The 10,746-nt window shown below is 58.4% G+C and overlaps 1 protein-coding gene across 1 annotated transcript; it reads left to right on the top strand.

Moving 5' to 3' along the window:
• Positions 1 to 1,310: 1,310 nt before the first annotated feature.
• On the top strand, positions 1,311 to 7,866 carry Tbx1 (T-box transcription factor 1). The gene is made up of 8 exons (XM_032899208.1): positions 1,311 to 1,494; positions 2,595 to 2,940; positions 4,362 to 4,463; positions 5,254 to 5,425; positions 5,958 to 6,113; positions 6,588 to 6,655; positions 6,738 to 6,838; positions 7,117 to 7,866. Exons 1-8 carry the CDS (start codon positions 1,311 to 1,313, stop codon positions 7,578 to 7,580), a joined length of 1,593 nt encoding a protein of 530 aa, XP_032755099.1. The 3' UTR covers positions 7,581 to 7,866.
• Positions 7,867 to 10,746: the final 2,880 nt, after the last annotated feature.

Raw genomic sequence — 10,746 nt, 5'->3', positions numbered from 1 at the left:
ACCCCGATCTATCATACAAGTCCCAGATACCCACTCCCCGCACTCCTGGTCTTGATCCTTCCACTTAGTAGCTGCTACAGTCTAGGGATGGAGGCCCCGAGACTGTCAAAACCCCAGGAGAGGCTGCATGCTTCCCACTACATCCCGAGTCAGTTCAGCAGAAGGCCTACAAAGTCCTGGACAGAAAGGCCTTGAAAACTGGGCCTTATCTACCAGTCTTTAGCCGAATCAAGTTCTGGGCTTCGTATCCTGTGCACAAAGGGCATGGGCCTACTGAACGGGCCAGAGAGAGTAGGTGAAGAGAAGGTACAGGAGAAGTGGGGCATTGGTGTAGTGGTGTCTTGAGGCCCAAAGGCTAAGGGCCTGGTCCTTCACCTTGGCAGCTAGGCCTTTCCTGTGCGCAGGCTGGTTGCAGGGGGGAGAGGGGACAGCACCCCACCATGCGGTCTGAATTTCTCCGACGTGTCCTCAGCTCCCTCGGCCGGCCAGGCCCCGCCCCCGGTCCTCCCTGCGCCCCGCTGGTGCGCAGGGAGGTCGGAGGAGCGGGCACTGCCCACCCTCCGGATGTAAAAGCGTCCTGGCCAGAGGCGGGCGGTGCGCGCGGGGTGCGCGTGACGCTGGGGCTCCCGGTCTTGTGCGGCCTGGGCGGCGTCCCACGGCTCTCTTCCCCACCACGAAAGCAAGCTGACCCAAGGGGCCTGTAGGGGCAATTGTTGGTGAGGTCCAGCTCTGCGGCACGGAGGGACGGAGGACTCCGCAGCCCTGAGGCTATCTGCCCGTGGCTTGTGCGAGAGCCGGAGCCGCTCTCTTACCCAGGTGCAGGGGCCGCTGGGGAGGAGGTGGAGGCAGGTGGGGCCAAGGGCAGGGCTAGACTCAGGCAGCCCCTCAGTGCCTCGTCAGTGCCCTGCCATCTCATACTGGGACTGAGTGCTCGAGACATAGAAACTTCTCCTTTGGGGCTGTAGACTCTGGTGGTGGCTTCGCCGAATAGAGGGGACGCCCAACCTCTGCAGAAGCTGCAGGATGTTCAAGGGGCGTTGGTCACACAGGGCCCCGGGAGGAGAGACCAGGGACAGAGAGCTTGCAAGGCAGGAGGGCCCTGAATTTCCAGGGCGCTCCAACTGTTCGGACTCCCGGGCCAATATTGGCTGAAAATGGGGGGGTCTCATGACGCCATAATCCCTTGGGCCCTGGACCGGCGGCTGTGAGTGGCACCACAGGCCCCCGCCCCCGGGCCCCCTGCGCTGGGCTGGGCGCGGTGCGGCAGGGCGTACGCAGTCGGAGGCGGCGCCGGTCAGGCCCGGGCGCCTATGGACGCGCGGAGCCCGCTGTCTGCCCGGGCCAGCGCATTCAGCATCGCCTCTCTTGTTGCAGCCGAGGCCTCGGAGGGCACCGCCCACCGGGGCCCCAGGCCCTCGGACCGGGCGAAACTTCGCCGGCTACCAGGATCCCCAGCCGGGATGCACTTCAGTACAGTCACCAGGGACATGGAAGGTGAGCCTTCTGTCCGCGTCGACACCGTCAGGCTGCCCGCCCGCCCACTGCTGTGAGGCCCTGCGGCCCAGCGGGTGGAAAGGATCTTTAGGCGGGGTGGGCTACAATCTTGAAGCTGGGACTCTCGACTCTGGGACAGGAAGAAAGGGCGGCATTTCCCAAAGTCAGTCCACCCATCATCCTTGTAGTCCAACTTCAGGGACTGTGCACAGTAGTTCTCTCTTCCAGAGAGAGGACAACAGGGGAGTCTTTGAGCTGGAGGAAGCAAAGATGGTTAAAGAAAAGTCGGGGAACGCAGGAAAAGGAGGGGACGGGGGAACAAAAACACACAAACAACAAACAAACAAACAAACAAAAACAAACAAAAATACAAAGCAATGAGAGCAGCCAAGAGGAAAAGAAAGTGAGAAAACAATGTGATAAAGGTGAGAAAGAAAGATACACGCAAAGGAAATAAAGATAACGAAAGAGAAAATGAAGGACAGCTTGAGACAGAAATATAACTTCACTAAAGAACAAGAGAAAGGCTGCAGATGCCATTTACGTTTGAAAGGGCAAAGACACGAATAATAGAGAACATACAGAAATAAGAGGAAGAGGTTAGACGGAAGGGAAGACATGAAATAAAGTGGAGGGAGAGAAAAGGCAGTGAGTTAAGAAGAAGCTGGAGAGAGAGAGAGAGGAGACAGAATGTGAGAAGTTGAAACCAGGGACACAAAAGGTAGAGGAGCAAGAACTTGGGGAGCGTCTGGCGCAGAAGAAAAAGCCAGCGCGCGCTGGCGGCGGGGAGGGCCGCGCACCGGCCCGTCGTCCCCGGAGCCGGTCGGAGCGGTCGGGGGCCCGGGCCCGCGGAGCCTCGGCGGGGAGGGGCGGGGGGGGGCACGGGCTATTGTCTCGGCGGGCGGGGCGGGGCAGGGCGGCTCCGGGGCCGGCCCGCGGGGTGGGGCGGTGCGGCCCGGGCGCGCGTGCGGCGCAGCGCCCGCCACTCGGCCCGCCGCGCGGGACGGCGCTCTGATCGGCGGCGGGTGGCCTTCGGGTCATGATCTCCGCCGTGTCCAGCCCGTGGCTCACGCAGCTCTCCCACTTCTGCGACGTTGCAGCCTTCGCGGCCAGCAGTCTGAGCGGCCTGGGAGCCCCGTCGCCTGGCGCCGACCCGTTCGGCCCTCGCGAGCCGCCGCCACCGCGCTACGACCCGTGCACCGCTGCCCCCGGTGCCCCGGGCCCGCCGCCTCCGCCGCGCGCCTACCCTTTCGCGCCCGCCCCCGGGGCGGCTAGCAGCTCGGCGGCGGAGTCCGAGGGTCCTGGGGCTAGCCGCGCGGCCGCGGCCAAGGCGCCGGTGAAAAAGAACCCAAAGGTGGCCAGCGTGAGCGTGCAGCTGGAAATGAAGGCGCTATGGGACGAGTTCAATCAGCTGGGCACCGAGATGATCGTCACCAAGGCAGGCAGGTCAGGCGCCCCCTCCCCGCGCCCCTACCCACGTGCGTGCGGTGCCTCTGACTGCGTGTCCAAGGGATGCGCGGGAGCCGGGCTAGAAAGCGGATGGAGGTGCAGCCGGGCCACCTGCGGGTCCCTCTGGCCTCTCTGCTGACCCGGCTCCAGCGACAATCCGCGGAGCACCCACCGCGAATCCTGGGACTCTTCGAGGGAACTCTGTGGGCCGAAATTGCTCCGGGCTGCGGCGGTTAGGCAGCCGCCACCTAGGAAACTCCCGCGTGGGTTTCGTTCGGTCTGTACGGCAATCTCAAGAGCAAACATCCCCTGGTTGTATGGATAATTTTAAGAGAGAGTTAAGACCCTTAAAAGCCAGTGCGCTCATTTTCCGGGAACTCGAGACCTGGTTTTCTTGGGCCTCAATTTTGGCCGCTTGTGGGCCCAGTTCTTCACAAGCCTGGCAGAGTATCCGTGCCAGTCGCCTTGTTATTTGTTTTAAGGGCCGAGAGTGAAAAGGAACAATTGCAGATGCTCCCGATTTGACCAGTAGACAAAGGCGGGTGTTGGGTTGTGTCTAATGTACACACCAGCTCCGTGGCCAAGGAGGCTCAGGGCCTGTTTGCAAAGCCTTCTCGGGGTTTCTGTTTCCCTACTGTGCAGCCCTCCCTGGGGAACCTAGGCCTGTCCTTTGCTGCTACTGCTGCTCTGTGGATTCTCTCCAGGCTCTGTAGCTGTCCACACCAACCAACACAGAGACTTGGCCTTCTGGTCAGGGCAGACGAACTAGGGCCTTGAATGTCACTGGAGGGAATAGAGAAGAGGAAGGAAACAGGAGCGCATACGCTGAGTCTTTTGCAAACAGATTCTTGGGGGGGGGGACATGGATTTGCCTGTGTCCTACAAGAAGTCGGGAGGCTCTGGCCCGTCTGGAGAGTTGAAGTTGGAGTGCTGGGGTGTCAGTGTAACTGGGGAGGGTGTTTGAGATCACTACACACCGGTTTCACTTTGTTGGAACCGGGAACTCTTCCCCGGTTGGATGGAGCCATGGAGGATCTGAGAGGGGGAGAGAAGCCCCAGGACCCAAATCTTAGCTATCCTGCTGCTGGCCGAGGCAAGGTCCAGAAAGTTCCAGAATTCCTGGGGGCAAGGCTGTCTTGTGTAGGCAAAGAAGACAGAACAGGCTTTGGGGTTCTGCAGCTGGGCACCTGGTTAGCCATTTCTGTGTTTCCGAGAGGGACCTGAGGCCTGACCCTTTACTGCCTTGCCCAGGGTTGGAGAAGGGCCTACTTGAGGTTATAGAGCCGAGGAAGCAGCTAAAGAGAGACCTGAAGGAAGGGCTGAGCTAGGGGCTGCCAGACCAGAGAAGTCAGAGTAGAGAGAGCAGCCCTGTACTCCCCTACCTGAGGTGACCTGACTGCCTACCCCCCAACCCCCAGACGAATGTTCCCCACCTTCCAAGTGAAGCTTTTTGGAATGGACCCTATGGCTGACTACATGCTCCTCATGGACTTTGTGCCTGTGGATGACAAACGCTACCGGTGAGCAAGTCCTTAGGGCCACTGAGAAAGCTGTGTGTTCCAGGCCATGGGGGTGGGGGTGGGGGTGCTAGGAAAAACCCGAGTCTCTCCTGCTGACAGACTTCAAATGCCACACGAGCCAAGTAACCCTTTCATGACTTGGTCCTCCTATACTGGCTGCTCCACAGACTGCTCTGGCCCTGCTCAGTCCTGCCTACCTCAGATTCCACCCTATTTATTCTGAGTTGCCTCGGAACTCACTGTAGTGACCTCCTGAGCCTCTGGTAACAGCCGCTCAGATGCCTTGGCCTGTGTGGTCTGCCACTTTACCAGTGTCTTCTGGTGACCGTCTTGTCCCCTTCCCCCATCTCTAGAGAACCTTCAGTTCCAGAGCCCGGGCCGGAAAGGTGGGGTGACTGGTAAAGATTGTGGAGGGCGGGCCTGGGCCGCTCGGACAATTAACAGTAATTAATAAAGGGAACACGGCCGCCCTGTGCCTAAAGCCATCGGCTGGTGACAACATCCAGTCTCCGACCTTCTGGGCCCTGGGGCAGGCAGTCCCGCTTGCAGCGAAATGGAAGGAGGGGAGTGCTTCCTCTCTTTCCGCACCTAGGCTTCCCCCACCTTTTGTGCCTTGGGCCTTAGGAAGTTCTCTAGTTTATCCACAGTCCCCTCTCCTGCCGCTGTGAACTGGGAATCTCGATTTCACCAAGAGCATAAATAACTCTAGCTCTTCCAGGGGTCATCTGCACAGGGACGGGGTCCTTGTTTACCCTGCATAGCATGACCCCCTCCCACGGCGCTCCTCTAGGTACGCTTTCCACAGCTCCTCCTGGCTGGTGGCCGGCAAGGCAGATCCTGCCACCCCTGGCCGGGTGCACTACCACCCGGACTCGCCCGCGAAGGGCGCGCAGTGGATGAAGCAGATCGTATCTTTCGACAAGCTGAAGCTCACCAATAACCTGCTGGACGACAATGGCCACGTAGGCGACCCTTCTCTGGCTTCTGAGCTGTCCCCTGTTACAGGTTACAGGCCTTCCAGAGTCCCCACTGACTAGAGACAGAGGCAGGACTGGGGTGACACGGGTGGCAGGCTCCTGAAAGGATGGCCTCTGTTCGAGGAGGTCACCTTCCTTCCCTTCCCCACCCTGAGCTCAGGTGAGGGGCTCTTTAATTGGAAAGGGGAGCCCTTTGTGAGAAAAGGGCAGGAGTCTTATGGAATCCCGGCCTGGGGGAGGGGGTTCCTGCTGGGTGTAACTCAGCGTCCCAGCTGCCACCCTGTCAGGCCTGGGGCAATCCTTGGGGCCCTGAGTAAAGGAGTTCGACAACCCCATTTGCCAGTGGAAGAAACATCTTTCCCTGGAGATCCTAAATGGGCTGCAAGGCCCTGTGTAGAGTTTAGAACCAGTAGCGAAGGAAATGCTCTGTTGCCTTAGACTCTGTTTGCTTCATGATTCTGGCCTGAATCCTCCTCCAGCCTCACGGCTGGAGCTGACCCCAATCCTTGTCTTCCAGATTATTCTTAACTCCATGCACAGATACCAGCCCCGTTTCCATGTTGTTTATGTGGACCCTCGAAAAGACAGCGAGAAATACGCAGAGGAGAACTTCAAAACTTTTGTGTTTGAGGAGACACGCTTCACTGCAGTCACCGCCTACCAGAATCACCGGGTGAGGGTCTACTGGGGCGTCCCCGGGGGACAGGCACACCACTGCCCTCTCCCTCCACAGGCCCGCCCTGCCTCCTATATCAGCTTGACCTCTGTATGGGCAACTGTCACTGCAGCCTGAAAGTTTGTTTTCCAAACCATTCCGGAAACTCCCCATCAGAGGCCTGATCTGAGGTTTACCCAGATTCCTAGGGCACCAGCTCAGTTGCCCTCTTTGTGCTGGGGGGCTAAGGAGGTGGGGGTGACCACATTCCCATCCCAGCCAGGGATGTGAATCTTCATTTATTTGGGAAGGCAACCGTAGGTCTGGTGAGAGAGAAGGTTCGTCGTGCTGGGGCGCGGGGGTGGGGGTGGGGGTAGTTGTGGGCCCCTTCTCTTCCAGATAGTGCAGGAAGGCCTTAGTAACCATCTTCTGCCCGTTGCTGCCGAAGTCGGGCAGCGATCGCGGTTAGTTTACACCAACTTCCCCTCGCAGATCACGCAGCTTAAGATTGCCAGCAACCCCTTCGCCAAAGGCTTCCGGGACTGCGACCCGGAGGACTGGTGAGTGTTCTCAGAAGAAAAGGCAAGGGCCAGGGTGTGTGGTCTGGATGCTATGGTGAAGTGATCCACTCCCTTTCCTTAGGCCTCGAAACCACCGGCCCGGAGCGCTGCCGCTTGTGAGTGCCTTTGCTCGCTCTCGGAATCCCGTGGCTTCCCCCACGCAGCCCAACGGAGCGGACAAAGGTAGGACCTGGGATCCTGAGATCCCGGCCGCAGCCCGTGGGCGCTCGCTCCGCCCGGGTCTGCCGCCGCACCCGGTCTCGCCTGCACCCCCCGGGCGTCACGGCTTCAGCAGTTGCACAAGGAGGCGGCGGGCGGGCAAGTGGGCACTCGCTCTCCCGCCCTCCGCCCGCCTGCCGCGCCCGGGACGGCGCGGGCCTGGGGTGGAGGTGGGGGCTTTGGCTCGGCAGGTGCGCCCCAAACGGTCCCTGTCCCCCCGCTCACTCCGGCTTTCCCTGCAGATGTGGCAGAAGCCCGGCGCGAGTTCGACCGTGACTCTGGACCCGCAGCGCTCGGCGACGCCACGCACCCGCCGCAGCTGCTGGCGCGCGTGCTGAGCCCCGCACTGCCTGGGCCTGGTGGCCTCGTCCCGCTACCTGGCGGATCCGGAGGCCGCCACAGTCCCCCGCACTCTGATCTGCGCCTGGAGGCTCCGGGCGCATCCGAACCGCTGCACCACCATCCCTACAAGTACCCGGCGGCCGCCTACGACCACTACCTCGGGGCCAAGAGCCGGCCGGCGCCCTACCCGCTGCCAGGCCTGCGCGGCCACGGCTACCACCCACATGCGCACCCGCACGCGCACCCGCACCACCACCACCACCCGGCGGTGAACCCCGCGGCCGCCGCCGCCGCCGCAGCAGCAGCCAACGTGTACTCCTCGGCGGCCGCGCCGCCCGGTGCCTACGACTACTGCCCCAGATAGTGCGCCCGCGCGCGGGCCCCAAGGGCCACCCAAGGACGTGTTCCCCATCTGGGGAGCCATGCGGGCCTCCCGCCCGCCAGTGCCAAAGCTCTCGTCCGAGGCGGAAGGAAATGGTATTTATTGTTCTCCGCGAGACCGCGTCGCCTCCGGCCCGGCCGGCAATAGCAGTGTAGACGACCCGAGTGAGCCCCGCCTGCGGGCGGTGTAGATACATGTAGATATCTTGTAGATACTGTAGATACTGCACCGGCGCCGATTTCATAAACGGTTTCGCCTCTTTTGGAAACTGCCGGTGTGGCTATTCTTTTGCATCTAATTCGATTGGGCTGGGCGTCTTTGGGGCAGAGGGCTTAGTCTTCTCAGCCCTGGTCACCGGTGTGAGCGTGGAGCAAGGGTCTCCCTTCCTCCTCTCCCCTGGGGCTCGCTGCCTCCCTTCCGCAGCTCCTCCGGTCCACTGCAGGCTGGGCGCGCGGTTTACCCAGGGCAGACACCTGCAGCTGCTGGGGCAGGATTTGGGCCTGAACGCTGGCCTGTTTACAGGACTAGACCATAAGTTTTTCCGTGAAAGCCGGGAATGATATTCGGGACAGGACACTGTCCATCCGGCCTCCGATGGCATGCGGAAAGCAGTGGGCTCGACTCTTCCAGCGTTGCCCTGGCCTGGCACCAGCCCAGAATTGTGTTTCCCCCTGTTTATTGACTTTATTCCCTGAATGTCCCCACAGAGTGATGGGGAGAGGGGGTCGCACAATGACAGTGGTCATGAGTCATCTTGAAACTCCCGTGTGAAGCAATTTTTCCCAGGCCAGGTGGCTGGGTGACCTGTCTCCATTAACTCAACACTATCATAGTGGCCAAAGGAACCCTTTGATTCCTCCCTTCCTGAGCCCCAGCAGGAAGGGCCAGCCGAAGGCCAGCCAGAGTTAAGGCTGGCTTATGCCTCAAATAAATGGGAAATGTCAGGTTCTCTCCCTGGCCTTCTGTTTCAGTGTGTTCATGGCACTCACTGGCTTGTTGTCATCAGAGACAGGCCTTCCGTGGGCACTTCCACGTGTCAACCCCAAGTCAGTCCAACTTTGTCATGTCCCTGGTTGGGTGGTCACCCCCTTCCTTCCAGATGACCAGAGGGGACAAAGTGGACATTGGTTCTCAACTCCTGCCCCTAACTTGCCTTCAAACGCAAGTGCCTTTGTGTAGGTGACAGTGGGCTCTGCTCAAGGCCACCTGTTCCACACTGGCCTCATACTTTTGTCCCTGGGAAGCCAAAGACACTCCATGTGTACTGGAGTGGTAGCCTGGGGTTTGTCCTGCAGAGGGCAATGGTCAGCTTCAGGCAGCCCCTCTCCCTCATGGAATGCAGCCATTTCACATTCTTTCAACATGCCTGGGATATGGGGCAGAGCTGTTTCATTAGAACCTCCATGTTTGTGTTATTTAAAGCTGAAATGAGCTGTCGCAGTACCCGGTTTTTGTAAGCGGGGAGGGAGCACACGCACAGAGCAGAGACCCTAGGTCTGCAATTCATTGACCTTGAAAATATCCTTACTCACATAGAGCTTGTGCGTTCCTAGGGAGAACTGGGCCGCTGCTAGCCATGTGGAAGCATACTTTATGACTAACTGGTCCTAACTGGTGTGATTCCTAGTGCTTGGTGCTCAGGCACTGAATGTCGACCAGAGGCAGCAGAGAAGTGGGTATTCTCCACCATGACTCTCAAAGCCCAGGGCTTCTCCCCTCTGTCCCAGGGACAAACCTGAGAACATCTTGTAAACAGAAGGCTGGGCAGGGGCACACTGCTGTCCTGTCCTCTGTCCTGTTTGCTATGTGTCTGCTTGGCACTACCCTGGCTAATCCGATAGAACTTACCTCCCTAGGGCAGCTGCCTCCAAACATGCCTTGGTTGCCTTATAAGAAATGTCTTTCCAGAAGTTTCTTTGTCTGTGATGGCCAATCTGGTTTTCTTTGGTGATATACACATGTGCACGTGCACACACACACACACACACACACACACACACACACACACACGCACACACATATACACATACCTGCACATGTGCACACACACATGCATACACATATACACGCATGCACTCATACATGCACCATACTACATACACATACACACACCACCACTACACATGCACACACATATACTCACACATGCACATGCACAGTGCACACACACATGCACATGCACACATGCACACACATGCACACACGCACACATACACATACACACACACATGCACATGCACACATGCACACACATGCACATGCACACATGCACACACATGCACATGCACACACACACACATGTGCAATGTAGCTCTGTCTGTCCTGGAATTCACTATGCAGATCAGCTTGGCCTCAAACTCACAGAGATCCTCCTGCCTCACGAGGATTCAGGGAGTGTGCCACCATGTCCTGCCTTGTTTTCTGAATGTGTGCATTCTCCAGTTCCGACTTTGCATTCCCAGATGCAATGGTATTTGGGAGTTAGAGCCTTTACAATGTGACACAGTCAGGGCTGGAGTGATGTTGGGGTGGGTAGGGACAGGTACACAAGGCTCTCCTGAGAAAGATTAGTACCCATATGAAAGACACAGGAGCCAAAGAAAAGATGGCCCAGTGGTTAAGAACCCTGCTGCTTTTCTAGAGGACTGCAGTCCAGTTCTCAGCCCACCACGGTGGTTCACAACCGCCTGTAACTCCAACTTCAAGAACTACAACAGATGCCTTCTTCTGGCCTTCACAGGCCCTGCACACACATGGTGCAAAAACAAAACACTCAAAGAGATTAAAAAAAAATTAACAAACTTTAAAAGGGCTCCCCTCACTAACGAGGCCAGCACAGCCCTTAAGAGCACAGACCATTTCATCACCCTGACCTTGCACTGCCAGCCTCCAGAACGAAGAGAAAGAAACACCTTTAATCCTAGCTCTCAGGAGGCAGGTGGTTCTTTGTGAGTTCTAGGTCAGCCTAGTCTACATAGAGTTCTAGGATGGTCAGAGCTACAAAGACCCTCCCCCACAAAAGGAGTAAAGCCTCCTGCTGTAAACCAATTGCCTTTTGGTGGTAACTAGTTAGAGTTGACTTGAATGATTAAGAGAGCCAGTCTTTCTCTTTCACTGAAGCTTCCTTCCTCTGTACCCTGCCCTGCCC

This window comes from Rattus rattus, chromosome 4 (genome assembly GCF_011064425.1).
Source record: "Rattus rattus isolate New Zealand chromosome 4, Rrattus_CSIRO_v1, whole genome shotgun sequence".
In the NCBI taxonomy this organism is placed as follows: Eukaryota; Metazoa; Chordata; class Mammalia; order Rodentia; family Muridae; genus Rattus; species Rattus rattus.
This window is presented reverse-complemented; position numbering and strand designations above follow the sequence as displayed.